The 22202-nt window shown below is 44.4% G+C and overlaps 1 protein-coding gene across 2 annotated transcripts; it reads right to left on the reverse strand.

Moving 5' to 3' along the window:
* Positions 1-12573: 12573 nt before the first annotated feature.
* On the reverse strand, positions 12574-18344 carry LOC143514558 (kyphoscoliosis peptidase-like). 2 transcript variants are annotated; one of them, XM_077005881.1, is made up of 7 exons: positions 18073-18344; positions 16656-17372; positions 16205-16319; positions 15407-15524; positions 15081-15272; positions 14555-14745; positions 12574-14297 (listed from the first exon to the last, which is right to left on the reverse strand). In XM_077005881.1, exons 2-7 carry the CDS (start codon positions 17343-17345, stop codon positions 12997-12999), a joined length of 2607 nt encoding a protein of 868 aa, XP_076861996.1. In that variant the 5' UTR covers positions 17346-17372; positions 18073-18344; the 3' UTR covers positions 12574-12996. The 2 variants fall into 2 exon arrangements, with proteins under 2 accessions (XP_076861996.1, XP_076861997.1); XM_077005882.1 differs by having other exon boundaries at positions 17217-17372; positions 18073-18343.
* Positions 18345-22202: the final 3858 nt, after the last annotated feature.

A 22202-nucleotide genomic window follows, 5' to 3' on the forward strand; every position in this document is an offset into this window, starting at 1 on the left:
AAAAAGAAAAATAACATCAGTTTGATCGTTGATTGATTAATGTGGGTTTCATAGCCAAACAAATTAAAAGGATTTATGTTATAAGCAAACAAGCAAACATATTTTTTTTACATCTATGCAAATATATATGTAATATTTGTAATTTGAATAAGTTATGAATTCAAGTTATTTAACATTAAGTAGTAGCTACATTTATTAGTTACATATGCAACGATTATGCTGATGTGGCTCACTGTGAAAATGAGTTTGACCTCTCTGGCATACAGAGTCTCAGAGGGAATGTAGATAGAATATCCAGCCGGACTCGTTAGCTGTTAATATATGTTAGTGGTGACATGTCCTCGTTGTCTGGAAACATCACCATGCAATGTCTTTAGTTAAATTAATTAAGTAATATGATGAGTCCATGTTATATGCATTTGAACCCTTTGGAATTATGTTATGATTTAAATGTCTGTTGTGAGAGTAACTGGCTTTACTTCCTAGAGCTTCTGAAGCACCTTGTGTGCCCCGCTGATGAAGAGCCTCTACCCAGACTGTTGTCACTTTGAAGACTTTATGTAGTACTCTACAATTTATACCACCTCTATATCTTTACGTTAACTACACTGCAGTTACTGTATGGAGTCATCTTCCGTTATACACTCAATGGCCACTTTATTAGGCACCAGCCCTTTTACGATTCGAGCTTCCCAGTATGAAAATTAGACACATGACCCCAGAGTGCAGTGTAAAACCTTTTTTCAGTGTGAATCCACACTTTAATGGTCATCTGTACAGCACTATCTGTACAGCACTATCCTGTGTATGTAAACAGCTCGTTGACAAAAGTGGCCAGAGGAGGATAGTGAAAATGGAGCAGCCCGCAGCCAAATGTAACGCAGGTGTCCCAATGCACAACTCGTCAATGTTCAGCACGGGTGGGCTAGAACCACAGGGTTAGAACCACATGGCTAGAACCACAGGGCTAGAACCACATGGCTAGAACCACAGGGTTAGAACCACATGGCTAGAACCACAGGGCTAGAACCACATGGCTAGAACCACAGGGTTAGAACCACATGGCTAGAACCACATGGCTAGAACCGCAGGGCTAGATCTGCAGGGCTAGAACCGCATGGCTAGAACTGCAGGGACAGAACTCCAGGTGTCCACTTTGAGCTCCATCTCTGTCTAAGGGACACAGAAAGGTGAGACTCCAGTAGGTAAGAGTGTTAAACCCGGGTCATTGAGCAGTGGAGACACATCACCTGGTCAGACGAGTACAGATTTCTGCTGCAGGATGATGTGAGGGGCAGAATTTGGCGCGAGCAGCATGAATCCATGAGCCCTTCCTGTCAAGTGTGAACAGTTCAGGCTGCTGGAGGTGGAGTAATGGTGGAGGGAATGTTTACCTGTCTCACCTGGGTCCTCTGATACCTGTGGGTGGACATAGGGACAGCAGGGTTTACCTAACCATTGTGGCCTTTGGCAGAAAGACAATTTCATCATGCCATAAGGGTCGTGTAGGCATGGCCTGGTTCCTGTGTCTCTAATAAAGGGGTGAGTTTCTAATAAAGGAGTGTGTCTCTAATAAAGGAGTGTATATCTAATAAAAGGGTGACTAATAAAGGAGTGTGTCTCAAATAAAGGGGTTTGTCTCTAATAAAGGGGTGTGTTTCTAATAAAGGAGTGAGTCTCAAACAAAGGGGTGTGTCTCTAATAAAGGAGCATGTCTCTAATAAAGCGGTATGTCTTTAATAAAGGGGCCATTCAGTGTGTTAATGCATATATTTGCATGTATGAGCAAAGTGCCCAGCTAACGATGGACTTCAAAACGTTTGTATTCTTTGGAAAGCTTGTGCACTACACTGTAAGTGTTACACTTGCTATATCTATAACCACAATACACTGCAGTTATATATTTATATGTGCTTGAACAAGACTCTGCCAAAGCTCTAAAAAGCAAAACTATGCCAAAAATAAGATGAAGGTATGCAGCTGATTATGCAGGGAACAAAGTCAGGCTACCAGATAAGATGTTTATATCACACGCAGAATTTATCACACGCACGCTTTGCATATCACAGAGGACGACAGGCCCAGAAGCTGCTGGTGTATCTGTTGGGCAGAGGGTGTGGAGATCACACGTCATCCATGCTGGCGTCACAAGTGCTCCTAGCACTCCTAGCGTGACCCCTGCTGACCCCGAGTGCTTCCTGAATAAAATCACTGAGATGGCTGACACGCACACTAGGGGTCAAGCTGTCCTGCTCTGGATGCTCTGACATTATTGTCATTATTTATTGTTTATTACGTTATGTGTTACAGTTTTATCTATTCAGCATACACGTATGGTTTATATGGTTGTATCTACTTCCACGAAGGTCTACACTTAAGATTCTCATAAAAATGTGAATCAGAATGGATTTATTAGGGTTCTATTATCACCCTATTCACAGAGAGTGTTGGGAGACATCACTCATTGTTTCAGGCCTTGCTGATAGTTAAATAATATTTCGACTTTCTGTACCTCAGAGGGCTGTTTTCAACAAGATATAGCTGCTTCGTGCTTCGCACTAGCCCACATGGAGAGACAGGAACATTTACTGTTAGTATTTAATAACATTTTTAGTTAATTTACTGTAAAGTTGATGTAGTGTGCTGTCCCCCCCCCCCCCCCCCCCCCCCCCAAGTTAAACCCCATGTTACAGAAATAGATGGTTGTAAGCAAGCTGTAAATGACTATACCAGTACTAGGCTGGGAAAATTGAAATTTACATCAAATTTACATTTAAAAAAATGCACTTTACATTCCAACGCATTTAGCAAAGAGAAGTTAATTTTTCTACAGGGCCAATAATGTCAGTCAGTAAGATAGATAATAAACTTTACTGAATAACTGGTACAATTTATTCCAGTCATTTACTGATTAATGATAACAGTGTAGACACCCCTCACTCATTACTTAGTAATGCAAATTCCCAAGAAAATGGGAATTAATCATCATTTTAGATCAGGTTAAGCACAGACACAAATAAATGCAAGGTGTTCCCAAAGCTGTTTAGCCATTTCCATAAATCAAGGGCCACTATTTCTGAAAATAATCTCCTCAATCACATTGTATTTGCTGAACCTATTACACGGATTGCCCTGTGGAGATGGCAGGTTGAAATGTGTGCTCTAAGGCTGGACTTGTGTGCTTTAACGCTGGACTTGTGTGCTTTAAGGCTGGACTTGTGTGCTTTAAGGCCTGTCATATCACCAGAGCTCATGTGGCCAGCATGGCACAGTGCTGCCTGGAAAGCTTGTGCAGTGGTAGAGAGTGTGCACGTGTAGAGAGCACAAATCCAAGAGAGTCCAGACTGATAAACTACCACCTTTCCCAGCACCCCAGTTGAAACTAATGTGATGACAGATCATCAAAAGGGAAAAACTCAGTATCACCTTCTCCTCTTCTGTAGTGTGAAAAACTGAGTAGATAACTTTTTTTTCTGTTCGCTGAGAATGCTCCAACATCTTCCTTTACCCTTGGTGCTGTACTTCAGAGAGATCCACTTGTGACCTTAATGTTAGATGCCATTTTCTCGGGGTGTTACTGCCTGTTACACTGACTGTCCGTCCCGAAGCTGGAACCTTGGCGCCCATCTCAAGCACAGTCAGCCTGTTCTCTGTTACTCTGGAGGCACCAGGGGTCAGGGTGAGTTCACCAGGTAAAACAAACCTGCCATGTGCAGTTTTAGAGGTACTTTACCACACCTGCTCCAGTAGAGAGTGAGTCTCATCCATGACCAGGTGTTCGCATGTATAAATCTAACTTTTTCCCCGATCATAATATCTCTGACCAGACGGTTGTGGCTGGTTACTGTGGCTTGCTTAATTGGACAAAATAAATAGATTCAAGTTACTGATCAGCTTATAACAACAGAACATGAGCCCTTTGTGGTCATGGGTGCTATAACTGTATATCACATTACTCAGCAGTGATGTCCAGAGACACTAAGTCAATATAAGTTGTTCCACCACATTGAGGGATCAGAGGAACAGGACTGGGAACCCTCGACCCAAATCAGCCTTCTGATAGCAGGACAGTGATAGAAGGACAGTGATAATAACAGCGGAATAGTTTCAGACCCACGAGCCCCCCCCCCCCCCCCCCCACCCTCTCTGTCTGTCAGAGCACAAAGCTATGAAGCCATGCTCCAACTCATTAGCAGTGGAGGCCAACACTTCCCCAGTCCTGGAAACAACCTCACAGCTGTATTGCAAACAGCTCACATGGAACACGTCCGATGTGGGAGGCACATGGCACAAAGACATGATGTAGAAAAACAAGCTGCCCACACACATGCCGATTGAACCAGGGCGTCGTTTAACACGCCACTCTGTGGTATATTGAACACATGCAGGTATCTGGTTTTTATCCTTTGATGTAGCTGTTGAAAGTGCACATATTCATTTGCCAGATATACAAAACAAATGTGTTGTAGCTTTAGGAAATGAATCACTCTACGTTGTAATGAAACCGTATAGTACTGAATTATTCCCACGTGACAAAACTGGAATCATGCAAGCATAAAACTTCAGCCATCCGCTGAACTGTGGTTAATGTACCGAGTGACTGGGCCTCCCTAAACTCAGACCTTAGAATTAGAACCCAATCAAAACCTGGTAAGAAGCCAATAAGAACCCGGTAAAGAATTTGCCCTGAACACACTAAGTTTAGAGTTAGAGTTAGGATTGCATTTTGCAAGCATGTTTATTGAACTAACCTTCCAGAAATGGTCATTTCATGTCAAATCAAAAGATAATACGAATGATATTTTGCATGAAATGTGTTATATTTTGTAAGAGTTGTAACCTATTTGACTGACAAAAGCTTATGATAAACTGAGATGCATGAATGTCTCCTTAAAACAAAACTGGGATGAGAGTAGCAGTATGTTGGGAGAAAGTTTCAGCTGAAGGGTGACCTCATCATTTCAGGTGAGCTTGCTGTTGTAGTGACAAGTAAAGCAACAATGAAACTGAAAAAACCCTCTATTTGTCAAAAAAATGAGGTCATCAAACATGACTTATTTGTGCAAACCTTTCTGTGCGAGTTTAACGTGCCTGAGGCTGTCTGCTCCGGCAGCTCACGATGCCGTCTGTGTTCCCGTACAGCAGGGCGCTACTGTTTGTTTTGTTCTCTCTCCTTGGCTGCTACGTCAAGGACACTTGAGAAATTAAAATAATATAAGGAAAACCTATAAGCCCCTAACGATCTGTTAATGAAGCTGACCAGACCTGATTAGAATCTGTGGACATATCCTAAATGTTTCTGACGTTCAGTGCCTCCAATTCCTGCAAAAGCAACGGTGGCTGTCCCAGACATCTGTGTTAGTGTCACAGGGCGATCATCAGGGTAGTAGAAAGAGAGAAGTAGAGGTAGAAATCTGTGACTCTGTGGGTCACGGTTGACATATGACCTGAGGACGCAGAGAAGCCGTAAGCGGTAGCATTCTGCAATACCTGCTCGGCCCAAAGTGACGGGTGCGTGGATAATCTGCTCCAGAACTGACAGTGTGGAACCGTAGCTATTTATACCGCCCTGACCTTTCCTGGAATGCCCGTGTCTCAGAGAGTCTTGTGCGGCTCGGTCAGATCAGTGCGTGGTGCAGGAGAGGCTGTGGACTCACAAAAGGAAGGGTGTATTCAGCTGTGTGAACAAAGTTGTGATATTTAGACATTTCTCTTTTGGTCTGTATTTAAGTTTGTTACACTTAAAAAACAAACTTTTGTTACACACAAAACACGCTATTGGTTATCCTCTTAATAAAACTAGTTTTATTCTCTTTTTCAGTTGTTAATCTTAAAACATGTTATTCATTAACTATTAGGAATTATTTACTAACCGCCATGATGCTTAGTTATGAAACTGTAAGACTGGAGCCATCTGTGTGTTTTTTTTTTTTTTGCGATCTCTACTTGACCAATGAATACGCTTGACCTGTGATCTGCTGAGTGCCCTTCAGGTTCCAAATTTAAAAGATTTTAAAAGATTTTCTCTCCTGGCTGATTTCACCAAACACCTGTCTATTTGACCTACTGAATAAAACATCCAGGAGGGATCATTCCTTTCTGGTATTGAATGTGCACTAGGCAGTCAGTAACACTGCGGTAGGTTTTACAGAAAAACTGTAATAATATTCTTGTGTTTTGCTTGTAAGTCACATATTACTGGTTGGCATCTTAACACATCGCTCGCCATATGGCTTGTCAGCACTCTGGAATAGGGAATAACCTCTAGTGTCACGTCAAACCATATAGAATAGACAGACTCTGGCGTCATTCTTTGCAGTGTTCTCCGTAATGAATTGTGGTAGTGTGAAGAAATACCCCTCAAAAACGGTAAGGAATATTTACCTAATGAATATTAATATTGCACTGTTCCAGGTTTGAAAGTGCTGGAATTTTGGCTAAAGTAAGCTACTTCAAAATGCTTGAAACTGTAACTGTAGCGTGTATTTACTTCAGCCCTGTTGTTGCTGTTGAGACTGAATTTTGAAGATGTTTCCAGGATCGTTGGAGAACATTCAACAACGAAGAATTCCAAGTTGATGGAATACAAATTGTTTGTTGAAGAATAAATTCACTCATACCAGGGTAAGGTGACACCAGCTAACACTAGCTAGGTAACAAACTAACTATTATTTAATGCATAGCTAGTTCAATTAGTCATCCTACGGAGTGGTAAAACAGTCTATATTATTATGATATATATAATATAATTAGTGGTCGGCCGTTATCGGCGTTAACGGCCCACCACTAATTATAATATTACAAATGATACTGACAGCTTTAGTTAACAATATCTAGCTAGGTTAGCTAGCCAAGTAATGTCAGCTATTGATTGCAGGGTTGCCAACTCTCACGCATTGAGCATGAGACACACGCATTTGACTGTCTTCACACGCTCACACGCCACACATCCGATTTCTCACGTCGAAAAAAAAATCTAGTTTATTTACCTCTCATCCATATCTATGATTCAATGAGTTACTAGTTTGCTCTGGCGCCAACAACCCCCCCGTCACTTGGATCTCACTCCAAATGATCCTGAAAAGTTGGCAACCCTGTGATTGTTTGGTTTACATCAGTATCAGTCAAGTTCATGACACACACAAAGTTATTCCTCGCTATGGGAATGTGAGACTAAGTGTTATTGTTTATTCAGTGTCCAATATAGTCGACAGCAAAGTGAGAGCTAGATGCTACCGATCTTAGCGCAAATGCTCAAATCCACAACCTCCAACTCTGGTGGACGAATGTCTACTCCCAGCCGAGAGCTTGCTCTTTCAAATGCGGACAGCCTTTGAGCGGGAACATGGAAACTGTTCCACTGAAACCGGCTGGGAACAGCACCAACATTTAGTCGCGAGTTTCCTACTATGTAGTCTGCAGCAGTGAAATGCTGGCTACACACAAAGGTACTTCCCCTCCGTATCACAAAGTTTTTCCCTTTATCTGTCCTAATTGCACAAACCCATTTGCTTTCCTGCTTGTCGTCAGCCGGAAAACCATGGAAACTGAGATACGGCTGTTTTTGCTTCGAGTTCGAACCCCCTTGGACTCTGCCATTGTTTACTGTTTAACGGAAGTAACTTTACCCTGCGACTAGAGCTTCCGGAAGAAAAAATGCGTGTGAAAAGGGCCTATTGCGTGAGAGTTGGCAACCCTGCGTTTACAAATTCAAGCCTCCTGTAATTCCAGCGGGAAACACGAGAGAACGTTAAGACCAGGGCTCTCAAGTCTCACGCATTGAGCGTGTGACACACGCATTTGACCGTCTTCACACGCTCACACGCCACACTACCGATTTCACACGGCGAGAAAAAAAAATCTAGTTTATTTACCTCCGATTCATATCTATGTCGCACTCCACTGGCGATCGATCGCGATATACAAATCACCCCCCCCCTCAACAACTTACGTTCGCCACCCCCCGCTCAACAACTCACGTTCGCCACCCCCCCCCACCCCCCCCGCTCAACAATTAACGTTCGCCACCCCCCGTCAACAACTCTCACACTCTGACATGAATCTAGGGGTGCACGATATGGACTAGAATTGCGATGTGCGATAACATTGTTGGATATCCCGATATCGATGTGAACCACAATAAATTAAGATTAAAATACAGAAATGTAGTGTCTCTCTGAACAGCAGCACGTTAATTTGTTTTGTTTTTTACTGTGTAATGAATCCAGAATAATTCCAAATATTTTGCAGGTTTATTCAACAATAGATTCAATCTAGGTTTATACTTTCACGAGTGAGCGACTCCGCACACCTCGTTAACCTCCGCGAACGGCGGAAGCGTTTAATCTTGCCGTGTCACATTCTTTGCAGTGTTGTCCGAAACGATATGTAGGCCTAGTAGTATAAAAAAACACCCCTCAAATACAGGGGAATGAACTTTTACCTGACCAATTTTAATGTTGCTTTGTGTTTCAGGTTTGAATGTGCTGGAATTTAGGCTAAAGTACTTGAAAATGCTTGAAATTGTAACTACTTCGTTTCACAACAAATATCTGTCTGACTGAACAATTCTCTTGTATTACGTTAACAAATACGAGCCTCTTGTAATTCCTGGATGAAACATGAGAGAACGTGAAGACGTTAAGATTGGGCGTTTTGAAAATAAATATCCATTAAATAATGTGATAAAAAAGCGAATTATTTTGAATCATTTAGAGTATATGTATAAATATTTAATAATTAAGTTTAACGTGCTGGGAATTATTGAAATGGACCTTGAAAGTGACGTACAAGTGCTTGAATTCCACCTTGTATAGGTGTATGAACCCTGCAAACATGACTGTTCTCATTGCGCTGAGACGCGGCGCGCGCGAACTTACAAAATTCGAGAGGTACATGACCTCGTGAAACGACAGCGCGCGAGGCCATTGCACATGGGCGAAGCCACCGCGACTACGTTATTTTCGCCTCCCGGACCCTCGCGCTGCATCAAGTGTAAACTAGGCTTAAACCAAATCGCGTGTCTGATGAGCGTGTTCACCTCACTCCAGGGTTGCCAGGTCCTACAAAAATTTTCCGCACAAAATCTGCGAGTGTAAGTTGTCGGGGGGGGGGGCTGGATTTTCAAACAAGCCCAATTTGGCGTGAAAACCGCGAACCTGGCAACTCTGCCTCACTCTGCCTCTTGCCTACTTACGTCACGTGATCATAGTCTGCAGCGCGAATAGCTCCCTCTATTGCTGGACGAGGATAATGCAATTTGAGTTTGCTGTTATTCAAGGAGTTATCGTGGCTCTTTCGATGTGTTTATCGTGAAACTTCACATCGCGATAACGATAAAAATACGATTAATCGTGCAGCCCTACATGAATCCAAAACTTGAGAGCCCTGGTTAAGACATTAAGGTTGGACGTTTTGAAAATAAACTACCATTAAATGAAATATATGCTAGCTTGGTAACTAAGCCAAGTACAGGAGCAAATCCTAACCGAACTAGCATTTAAGTATAATACATCAACAAGCTTATGTGATACACTTACTTCTGCTGTTACCAAACACGGTGCCATCTCTTTTAATGTGAAAAAGCAAATTAATCATTTTCAGTATATGTGTATTTGTATAAGTGTAACTTCATAAAGCTTAAGGTGCTGGAAAATATTGAAAATTGACCTTTACACGTGCTTGAATTCCATCTTGTGAAGGTGTATGAATCCTTCAAACATTACTTGTTCATTCCGCTGAAGCGCGAGGACAAGGCGCATGGGCGGAGCCACCGCGACTGCGTCATTCTTGCCGCGCGTCCCTTCTTGATCCTCGCGCCAGTCGCGACGCAACAAGTATAAACCTAGCTGAAACCTAGCTTTAGTATTTTGAATCTTATTATGAAATATTTAATGTATTTAATGTCTCATTTGCATAATTCCTGCTATTTCATGCCATGTATGTTCTGAGTAATGCACATGATCTTGCAAAATATCTCAGGTAAATGATTGTTGTTCAATCAGCATTACCGAGTATTAAAAGAAAACATGACATTTTTGCTGTACTGCACTGCTAATTTGAAACCTATGTAACAGCTTATCTGAGTTTCAGTCTTTGTCAGGGTTGCCAACTCTCACACATTGAGCGTGAGACACAAGCATCTTCACACGCTCTCACGCCACACATCTGATTTCTCAAGCCGAAAAAAAAAAAATCTAGTTTATTTTACACTTAACTGACTTATGGACTTTGATATCCTCACAATAGCATTTTAATCTGTGAAAGAACTGTGCTGTAACAAAGCTAATCTAAATCAGGTAGCTAAAATATCTCAAATGCTGGCCTGATTCCAATATGATCTAACTGACCTGTTGCTTTCATGTCCTTGTGTTTACATGCAAATGTATGACCCCTCTGTTGTCTGGACATGCTACATGTGCTCAGAGGCCACACCATGTGAACCAGCTAATCAATAGCTCCAGGGCCGTCTGAACATTAGAGCAGGTGTGTTGCATTAGTGTTGATAATAACCAATTCCAGTTCAAGCAGACTGGAACATTCTTTGTTTCTTAGGGCGTACTCACACTAGGGTCTGTGATCCGGGCCCGGGCCCGCTTGAAGAGGTGGGCCAGGGCACGATTCGCGTGGACTCGGGCACGGTTCGCTTCTAGTGTGAGCGCTATCCATGCCCGAGCCCGCTTGGTGCCTCGTCTGATTGGTTCATTTCGCTGGAACTCAAACATGACGTCAGTGATGCGACGCTCACGTTAAATAGTCATAGCGGCAAAGCGATTAGCAGACAATCGTTGTGTTAAATTATCGATAAATCTGTGCTTGCACCGTGTTTCTGCACTCCCAAAACGACTCCAAAAATACAATAAAAAGAGAATTGGGAACTCCTTAGTGTTGTGTGAGAGCGCTTTTTTCCAAATAAAGTGGCGTTGTGATGACGTAAGCGTGCTCGGGCCGGCTTGATGAAGCCAGTGTGAGTGCAGGCCAGAGGGGGAGTGGGGAGGGGGGATAACCGGGCCCCAGCAAGGAACCAGCAAACCGTGCCTAGTGTGAGTACGCCCTTAGCCACAGAAATTTTTTTCACAAAGTCAAAAAGACAAGAAAAAATTATAAAATACATACATACATACATAAATACATAAACAGCCAGTGTCCCTGGGCCCTATAGCTCGATGGAAATGGAAATAAATGAAAACATTGAAATTATTCAAGCCTCAATTACCGGTTTCCTCATGTGTGTTGATAACTTAATCCAGTGAGACCTGATCAGACAGCACACACTCTGCTGTGCCAGACAAGTTCCAGACATGTTCTATACATATTCCATACATGTACCAGACATGTTCCACACATGTACCAGACATGTTCCACACATGTACCAAACATGTTCAGACATGTACCAGACATGTTCCACACATGTACCAGACATGTTTCACACATGTTCAGACATGTTCCACACATGTTCCAGACATGTTCCACACATGTTCCACACATGTACCAGACATGTTCCACACATGTTCCACACATGTTCCAGACATGTTCCACACATGTTCCACACATGTACCAGACATGTTCCACACATGTTCACACAGGTACCAAACATGTTCCACACATGTATATGCAGTGGATCAATCTGCTGGCACTGAGATCTAAGGTCCTGTGCTTTTAGCCTCTGGTGAAGGCTGTCAGGAATGGTGCTAAGTAGCTTAACCCATGACGGGTGTCAGACCGAGAAACAGAGCCAGGGTCTTAACATTCCCCACCCGTTTGGGCTGAGCCGCCTGCCCCGCTGTGACCCACACCCACTCGCACAGAGGTGCCTCTGAGCAATATAGTCTGCTCACAAGTTCACTTGTGGGATACGGTGGGAAATAAAACATTGGTAGAAGTGAAAGTGTGAACGATGAAAGTGAGAACGATGTGAATGACATGAAGGTTTTATTGAAAAGTGTGCTTTGGTGGAAGTAGTAAACATATCTAGAAAGCAATATCATCTGTACCCCAGATGTGATTGATATGTGTAGCACATATCAGTACACAGAAGCAATTTTGAGATTCCAATGGGGAAACTATACGTCTTGCTTTGTGGTTGTTTCTAACGGTGACCTTCATCACATCTGGTAGATCTTCACTTCTTCAGTTCATGCTGGTCATGTGATGACTCTGTGAGTGCAGCCAATCATGATGCGTGACTCTGTGATCGCAGCCAATCGTGATGCGTGACTCTGTGATCCCAGCCAATCATGATGCATGACCTGTGGCCATAAGAACCTGCCTTCTCTCACAAACACTGGCACTAGGACTGATTAACAGGCACAAGCTTTATACTTCACTGAACTGAGCGCTGAGCTGGCGTAGTGGGGATGAGCAGGACATGCTGTGTTGAGTGCACTGGGTATGTCTTTATGAAGCATTGCGCTCCATGCTAAAATAGTCCAACTTTCAATACAGTGCAAAATCTTTCTCTCAATTTAGTCATTTTAGATTCCCATGCATGAATAAATTTTTTGGTTTGTTTTACAGAACACTTCTGTTTGAGATCATTACACAGGATACACTTTTTAAAGTACTTTATTACAAAAGAAAAAAAATAATGAGACAATAAAATATTTGGGACTAAATATACTCCTTATTAATGGTTAGACACAAAAAGTTTTAAGAGCATCAGTTAGTTATGCTAAACTTTTCACAGTGGAGATTTAGGCTACACAGAAAAGTTTTGTGTCTTTTAAATATAATAAAGTAATGTGTTTTAAACTAGTTACAACCCTAGTGTGTATAGTAAGTCTGTGCCTAGGACTTTAATTAGAGCTCCTTTAATTGATTACAAACGGTGAACGCTTATATACTATGGCACCTAGCAGAGGAAATGTAACACTTGCTCAAAATCTTGCTCAAAAGCTCACAAATGGCACAAAGCTCTTGCTTCTCTCTTTCTTAGCCATTGCGCACATTTCCAAACCTTTTTGTTTTAACAAAAGTTTGCTATTTTAATTGTGTCACTCACAATGCGTCCTGCACGTCGAAGCATAGGAGCACAGCCATGTTGCTGGATGTTCGGTCCCAGCAGGCGGCGAGCCGGAGCTGCCCGCCCCCACCGCCTGTGACCGCCTCCCCCTCCCACAGGTCACTATCGCTCAGGTGCAGCTCAGCCGTCTCCTCCCCCAGCGCGCAGACCCTGCAGGCTCCGGGCACACGGGCGCGCAGCCGTACCCGGGAGCGGGGCTCCAGCAGGCCGGCCCGCGGGGCCAGCAGCACGCAGCCCTTCCCCCAGGCGGCGAAGGCGAGGGGGAACGGCGGCTGCCCGGCTTCCGCGCTATTCCGCACCACGAAGTCGCAGAGTGGAGCGAAGTCCTGTCCGGCTGAGGCGCTGGCGTACAGGCCCAGCTTGTAGACGCCTGGCTCGGGGAGCGTGACGCTGACCGTGACCTCCGTGCGGACATGGGCGATAAAGACGTGGCGGGACAGGGCGTTTCCTGCCTGCGCCTGCTGCTCTTTGCTCAAAACTGCATGAATGTCCAGGTCCCGCTGGTTCTGGAAGGTGATGTTCAACTGGCCCTGCTGCGTGCTCACTACCGCCTCCGTGTGGCTGAACTGGGACAGGCCGGCGAGGCTGGTGCTGATGCCGGGGCCACAGCAGTTGCTGAGAGCTGGTGGGAAAAGCTCATTAAGGTTGATCGGATTTCCAGTGCAGTGAATGAGAAAGTTGCCGGCGTTCCGGAAGCTGTCTCCGCTGCGCTCGTAGTCTCGGACAAACACGGAGAGTCTGTAATAACCAGTGAAAGGGCAAAGAACGTTACAGGTAAGTTTATCCACCTCAATCTGAGTGCTCAGGCATCTCTTAGCCAGACTCTCAGCCAGGTCCTTATGGCTGAGCTCACACAGCATCATGAGGGCCCTGGTGGTGTGCAGGACCAGCTCGAACGAGCCCCGCGTCAGTGCCACCGCCTCATTCCCACATGCGCGGGGCTCCAGGCCCAGGGCCCTGCAGCTCGGCTGCGTGCCCCAGCACAGGAAGGGGTTCTCCGGGAGATCCCGCGCAGGCCGCGCCCTGGGGCACTCCACCTGGAAGGAGCAGACCCAGACGAACATGCCGGAAGCATCTCCCCGTCGCGCGAACAACATGACCTCGAAGGAGCCTGCCGTGGGAGGCTGTAGGCAGAGCTTCATGGTGGTCTGTGTTACGGTGAGCAGACCCACAGAGCTGCTGACCTCCTGCTGTTCACAGCCACTGCACTGTAAGATCTGATATGTGAAGTCCACAGGCTGAGAAAGCCCCAGGGTTATGGAAGCCTCACCATTCTCTAAACACCAGATAGAAAAAAAACTACTGAATAATATACCTTAGGTTTAATAATGCAGTAAAAGTCCTAGAATTTTGAGGTTAATTTAACTAACATACATAAAAGATTAGAATATATAATTCACACATATTCTAAGATAAAGATATATACTTAACACAAAATATTTCACAAAATATTTGGACTAAGTAACTTATTATTATTATTAATAATAACAATAACAACAATGATGATAATAACAGTAATAGAGTGTTGGGCACCTGTGATAAGTAGGAAGTGTTTGGGGTGGATGAGCGTTAGGCCCAGCCTGTAAAACTCTGAGGTCTTCAGCACCATCTTCTCAAACTCCTCCAGATGAACAGGGTTCTCCAGGAGTTGCCACTCCTCCTCATCCGGACAGTGTGAGTTGATGAAGTCTTCCGGATCAGTCAGGAAGTAGAATTCATTGTACCTGGAGAGCAAGAAATGCAGTGTTGGCTGTGGTTGACAGGTTTTGGGAAGAGCTGAGTGTTAGCATTGCTGCTTTGTTTAGCTTTATTTCATCTTAAACGACTAGCCACTGTAAAAGTGTGTCTAAAAGTCTCAGTTCATCAAATCTCAGTCCCACAATCAATGAACTAAAAACCTATTTTTTTTGCTAAAAATGCAATATACTAAACAATTACTACACTTTACTCAAAAATGTCTATCCTCTGTGAATGTACAGCACATCAAAGTGCGCAGTATGATCTTGCATCAGTGTAGGTCTCCACTGTTCCTCCATGCAGTGGCCACTGTCTGGGTCACCTCTTCATGAAGACCCTGTTGTCCATGTCCACCTTCCCTGCACCCCAGCAGGCATCCAGCAGGTACCAGTGGTCTTCCAGGCGTACGGCATTCCAGCTGTGATTGGACTTGATGTTCTGGTAGCTCATCCCCGGCCGGTATCCTGCGCCTTTCCCATGGCCGCTCACCTCCTTACACTCGAGGCCCACCCCCCTGGGGAGAGGGAAGTGCTCACCGTGCATGTCTGTCATTAATCCAACATGAACTCTTACAGGACCAAAGGTCCAACATTGGCGCAGGGGTGTGAGGGCATCACTCAGGTCAGCACAAAGCCTCGAAGTTCGTACTTGCACATGTGTAAGCAGACGCTGGAGTATCCACAGCAAACGGCTCGCCCCGTCTCGACGACACGCTCGGGAGAGCACACTTTCTCCGTCACGCCCAGGTAACCGCTCACGTCGTACTCTGCGACATGTGCACCAAACGCTCAATCAGGGCCCCATGTCTTTTACAGGCATGTGGACAGCAGTGTCAGTAAAAACACTCCTTGGTTTCTAGGTGGGAAAGAACTTCTGCTATTTACAGTTATTTAAGTGTTCTAGCAGACAAAATGGTAAAATCATCAGTACTTACTGACTGATTAATCTGGTTATGTGTTTAAGATATATTAACAGGGAGGAAAGAGGTGAACTCAGTATCATCACATCTCTGTAGTTACTCGATTTGACACTCAACTCCTCACACACACATACTCTCTCTAATTTGCATTTTAAATAACTTGTAAACGGACACAGATGAGCCTTAAAAGAGATCAAGATGAAGCGTTTATAATGTCCTCTTGGCTGGGTACATCCGCAGGAATGCCCCATTATTTAAACATATTGAGTCGCCCCACACAGGTGACTCAGTATCCCCAAGCTGGACTGGTACATTTACATTCATAATAGGATCCTTTCCAGTGTGTAGCTTGAGAAGAAATGGAAAGTGATCCACTGATCAGCTAATGTCAGCTTTATCTAGCCTGGTCTTGCTAGCACCTTCTACGCTGGCAATATGAGGCAAGTCAGATATTTTGTGTACGATTGAAACAGGATGTGTGTGTGTTGGGGGTGGGGGGGGTGGGGTGGGGGGTGTAGACTACTGACCAATGTTGTCACACAGCCAGATCCAGATAGCACGGAGTCTTTCTAAATCTGTAGAAGCTCCCTCTGTGATAGTCTGGGCAATCGTCTCTACTGAGAAGACCTTCTTGCGCTTTAACTATGAACACACACACACACACACACACACACACACACACACACACACACACACACACACACACACACACACACACACACACACACACACACACACAAACTTTTATTAAACTGCAGGCACATCAACATATATCAAATCACTCACATATGGCACAAACATTTACTCCTCTGAAATAACTACATATCAAATCACATAACAACAGACACTGATCTCAGACCAAAATACTCCCCCCCCCCCTCTCTCTGTGTGTTCCACACACACACACACACACACACACACACACACACACACACACACACACACACACACACACACACACACACACACACACCTGACCTCTTTGCCAGCATTGATAGCATGTGTGTCTATTCTGTGGAAGTCATCTCTGTTGGAGATCAACTCCTGCAGTTTCTTCCTGGGACCAGGTTTGTTTGGGCTGCCCTGATTGGTTCTGTTCTCCTCTGACCTTACAGAATGAGCAGCCCTGGCATGCTCAGCTCCTCCCTTCTGCTCAGCTCCTCCCTTCTGATCAGCTTTTCCATTCTGCTTGGCCCCTCCCTTCTGCTCAGCCCCTCCCACTGCTGTTTTCTTTGTGGCTCTAGAAGCGTGCACTTTGATATCATCTGACGGCTGCCTGTTCGTCTGTGCTCTCTTTTCCATGGCTGCCCACTTTTCAAACACAGAGTCCTTAGTCAGGCCAGCACCAGAGATCTGGGCCATCGGGACTGCACGGGACATTCGTTTGTTACTGTGTGACCCACTCCGCATGCTTGTGTTTGCGCCAAGGTCCTGTGGCTGGGCGTCTTCAGCTTGGCCTGCTTCAACCTGAGCTCGACCTTTTTCGCAGTCCTCATTGTGTGCACGGGGCTGACTCTTTGTCCTAGCACGAGGACACACCTTCTCTGACACTGCTGCGCTGTTATTGTTTTTGTCATCGTCGTCGGTGACGCAGTGCAGGTGATTGGCGTTAGAGGGCAGATGACCGAAGCCTTTTAGGAGATGAGGAGCATTCAGAACAACTGCCATCTCTGACGCGTCAGTCTGACGTCACACCTGCAGAGGGATGGTGACCACAATTATTCTTTAGCTTTGCTGCTGTTACCTATTTGCTGGTTTACACTGCTTGCTCGAGGTAGAAGAGCAGATCTGTTGGAGAAGATGACCAGTGACCAAATCAAGAAAACACAAATCAAGAAAACACACGAAATAATCAGCTAAACTCCAGAGTGTTACAGCTACACGATGTTAAAAATATACAATAACGGTAAATCATTTCGCAGGCTGGCTGCCTGTTATTTGCGATGGCCTGCTCCAGAGTGCATGGGCGGCCTGCTCCCACATTTGTGCCAATCACGCTCTTTTGACAATTTCACTGCTCCGCCATTACGGCTTTTCACATGGCTGCACCGGTAATTCTCTCTCAGTTAATGCTAAATAGGGTATTTACCAGAGGCCAGATAGGTGAAGGGTGCTTGATCAAAATTGATGAGAATAGCACATAATGCTCTTATTTCTGCCTGTAATCTGTACGGTATTATTTGACAGGCAGCCTTCGGTGTCTAACATGCTCAAAAACACATTTCTAAGGCTCATTTAATTCTTCAAATGACTTGTTTCTGAAGACCGCAGCATGAGCCTGGAGCCCTCAAGGTCGACAAGATAAGACAGATGGTGGAAGCACATCTCCTTTTCCTCTCAGCATTACAAATGCAGCCACTTGTAAGTTCCTTCGCTCGGGCTGCCGAGCTCTTACCTGGTGGCGGGTGCAAGTCTTCCTCCCTGGTGATGCGTCTGTATGTGTGCATGGACCCAGGCGGGTCTTGCCTCCTGGTGAGGGGGCTGTTATATCCCCAGTGCAGAGTAGTGCCAGGGGACCAGGGAACGACAGCCCTAAAAATACAGCAAAGCAGCTGAGAGAGAGAGAGAGAGAGAGAGAGAGAGAGAGAGAGAGAGAGAGAGAGAGAGAGAGCAGGGAGAGCACAGAAGAGTGTGAGAGGGAAAGAAAGGGAAAGAGAGATAAAGTGAGAGATATAAAGAAGGAAAAGATGAGGGAAATTGGAGCCACCCACCAGGGGCTTGTCAGAGTTCCTATGGGGCAAACGGTGTGAACCTTGAGGAAGCTCAGTTTCTTCAGTGATTTTCCTTTCATGTGGTCCGACACATGAGTTTTTTTTTAATGGGCAAATGCATGAAAGAAATAGACTTTCACAAGTAACAATTGTATGCGGTTTCTGAGGGGTCGAGGTCAAGGCCAGAGTTAAAAAACCCATCCCTAATGGTCACACTGACTGCATGCATATGCCTCAAAGTTTAAATATAAGGCAGTGTAATTTGGGCTCAAAATGTCTTAGGGGTGGCAAAAACTTAGGGGTGGAAACTTGGGCAACTCTGGAGAGCAGGTCGTTTCTGCCAACAGGAGAAGTAGTTTAGCTAGTTTAGTCTTTTAGTGCAATATTAACACTTACAAGTTTAACCTCACATCCACATCCTAAAATGGGTGATTTATTGCTTGATATCTTTTACATTTAATATTTTTGCTGTTTACCTTAGGATCTTGTTTATTTTGCGGTCAGCTATTAATCTCTGTTAGCTCAGACTGTAGGTAATTATAATTCATATATTTTCGAGTATTTAATAACGTACTACATCTTGATAATGCTACATCTGCTAGTTCTTCCACATCATGTCAGAGCCCAGTTTCTGCTAGTTGTGATCTTTCACAGCGTGACACATCCCTAGACCCCTATATAAGCATATATTTCTTCTATATTACTGGTTTAGAATGTTTTGGATACTGGGCAGCCTGTTTTAGAAAAGTGCTAAAGTGTTCAAGAACAGTTATTCTATCAGTGTGCTACTGAGCATAGTCAGATTAAATTAAAGGGGATTGATGAGAATCTTTCAGATCTCTCATACTGCAGTCAGACTCATTTTTATAATATAAGCATAAAGTATATTCTTCAATAATTAGACTTGACTTTCTTAAGACTTTTATTGCAGTTTAAGTGTTTGCATTTGAAGACACATGCACATTTGTTAGTTTTATTACTTTACTTCAGATTTTCGTTTAAGTCGGTATCATTAGCTCTGCAGTCAACCTTTATCATCAGGGTCTGCTAAGCAGTTCTTGTCTCGATGATGCAGCTGACAGTATAACTTTTACATTGGCCTATTTTTACCTTTTATTTGATCAATCATTAAGAAAATACCCTAACAAAGGATCAGATTTTCACTGTACTAACTCATCTGGTTAATGATGGACAGATTGTTTTTCTTCTATTTGACGCAAGTCCGTGGATCTTGCTGTATTTCTAGCAGATGCAAACTGCACAAATTTCTCCACAGAATAATGAAGAGAATGCCCGCAATTCTACAGTACCACCTCGTCAGTACTGCCCCTAATGTCGTCTGAACTGCCCCTATGGTTGTCTGTACTGCCCCTATGGTTGTCCGACATGATGAATTTCTGATATGCAAGATAATTGGGTGTTTAAGTTGCGTCTATGGTTAAAGTGAAAATATCAACAATTCAACCAAAACCAAATTACCGTAATCTTAAGGGGGTATAAAGGGAGATGAATGTTACAGAGGGGGTATAAGGGGAGATGAGCGTTACAGAGTGGGTATACAGGGAGATGAGTGTTTCAGAGGGGGTATAAGGGGAGATGAGTGTTTCAGAGGTGGTATAAGGGATGAGTGTTTCAGAGCGGGTATAAGGGGAGATGAGTGTTTCAGAGGGAGTATAAGGGAAGATGAGTGTTTCAGAGGAGGTATAAGGGGAGATGACTGTTTCAGAGGGGGTATAAGGGGAGATGAGTGTTTCAAAGGAGGTATAAGGGGAGATGAGTGTTTCAGAGGGGGTATAAGGGGAGATGAGTGTTTCAGAGGGGGTATAAGGGATGAGTGTTTCAGAGGGGGTATAAGGGGAGATGAGTGTTTCAGAGGTGGTATAAGGGATGAGTGTTTCAGAGGGGGTATAAGGGGAGATGAGTGTTTCAAAGGGGTATAAGGGGAGATGAGTGTTTCAGAGGGGGTATAAGGGGAGATGAGTGTTTCAGAGGAGGTATAAGGGGAGATGAGTGTTTCAGAGGGGGTATAAGGGATGAGTGTTTCAGAGGTGGTATAAGGGATGAGTGTTTCAGAGGTGGTATAAGGGATGAGTGTTTCAGAGCGGGTATAAGGGGAGATGAGTGTTTCAGAGGGAGTATAAGGGAAGATGAGTGTTTCAGAGGAGGTATAAGGGGAGATGAGTGTTTCAGAGGGGGTATAAGGGGAGATGAGTGTTTCAGAGGAGGTATAAGGGGAGATGCGTGTTTCAGAGGGGGTATAAGGGGAGATGAGTGTTTTAGAGGGAGTATAAGGGGAGATGAGTGTTTCAGAGGGGGTATAAGGGGAGATGAGTGTTTCAGAGGAGGTATAAGGGGAGATGAGTGTTTCAGAGGGGGTATAAGGGATGAGTGTTTCAGAGGAGGTATAAGGGGAGATGAGTGTTTCAGAGGGGGTATAAGGGATGAGTGTTTCAGAGGTGGTATAAGGGATGAGTGTTTCAGAGGTGGTATAAGGGATGAGTGTTTCAGAGCGGGTATAAGGGGAGATGAGTGTTTCAGAGGGAGTGTAAGGGAAGATGAGTGTTTCAGAGGAGGTATAAGGGGAGATGAGTGTTTCAGAGGGGGTATAAGGGGAGATGAGTGTTTCAGAGGAGGTATAAGGGGAGATGCGTGTTTCAGAGGGGGTATAAGGGGAGATGAGTGTTTCAGAGGGGGTATAAGGGGAGATGAGTGTTTCAGAGGTGGTATAAGGGATGAGTGTTTCAGAGGGGGTATAAGGGGAGATGAGTGTTTCAGAGGGGGTATAAGGGGAGATGAGTGTTTCAGAGGAGGTATAAGGGGAGATGAGTGTTTCAGAGGGGGTATAAGGGATGAGTGTTTCAGAGGTGGTATAAGGGATGAGTGTTTCAGAGGTGGTATAAGGGATGAGTGTTTCAGAGGGGGTATAAGGGGAGATGAGTGTTTCAAAGGGGTATAAGGGGAGATGAGTGTTTCAGAGGTGGTATAAGGGATGAGTGTTTCAGAGGGGGTATAAGGGGAGATGAGTGTTTCAGAGGTGGTATAAGGGATGAGTGTTTCTGAGGGGGTATAAGGGGAGATGAGTGTTTCAGAGGTGGTATAAGGGATGAGTGTTTCAGAGGGGGTATAGGGAGATGAGTGTTTCAAAGGGGTATAAGGGGAGATGAGTGTTTTAGAGGGAGTATAAGGGGAGATGAGTGTTTCAGAGGGAGTATAAGGGGAGATGAGTGTTTCAGAGGAGGTATAAGGGGAGATGAGTGTTTCAGAGGAGTGGATATCCACATGCTTCTTTTTAACTGGGGGATTACAGCATCTCCTTGCATACCTTCTCAAATCACACCCTGAGTATAGTTCTGGGCTTCCAAATATGACCCCCCCCCCCCCCCCCCCCCCACCTCCCTCCAGCCACAGCACACTGGAGAGTCCCAACTATCAGCAAAATGTTCTATCTTTAGCGTATAATCAAACTCTGAAAGATGATCCAATAAAGGTTTTGAGTGAATGCAAGGGACAGAATTTAAACAGATGGTACAAACATTTATTTTTGAGCAGTCCTGGGTGTGTGTTTCATCGGTTTGAAGCCAATCATCAAACCAAGTGTAACCAAGTGTGCAGAGAAGGACTGGGCATGTGTGCTGTACAGTGTCATTAATGGGCTTATGAACTCCTGTCAGCTCAGCTTTGTTGACTTTTCTTTTTAACATGTCTTGAATTGCTCCAAAAATAACAGTCTCATAACTGCAAGAGCTGTAAAACGCATCACAGCACTGGCGCATTCAGGCCCCAGACATAGGCCTTCTGCAATAGATTTCACAGG

This window comes from Brachyhypopomus gauderio, chromosome 5, assembly GCF_052324685.1.
Source record: "Brachyhypopomus gauderio isolate BG-103 chromosome 5, BGAUD_0.2, whole genome shotgun sequence".
NCBI lineage: Eukaryota > Metazoa > Chordata > Actinopteri > Gymnotiformes > Hypopomidae > Brachyhypopomus > Brachyhypopomus gauderio.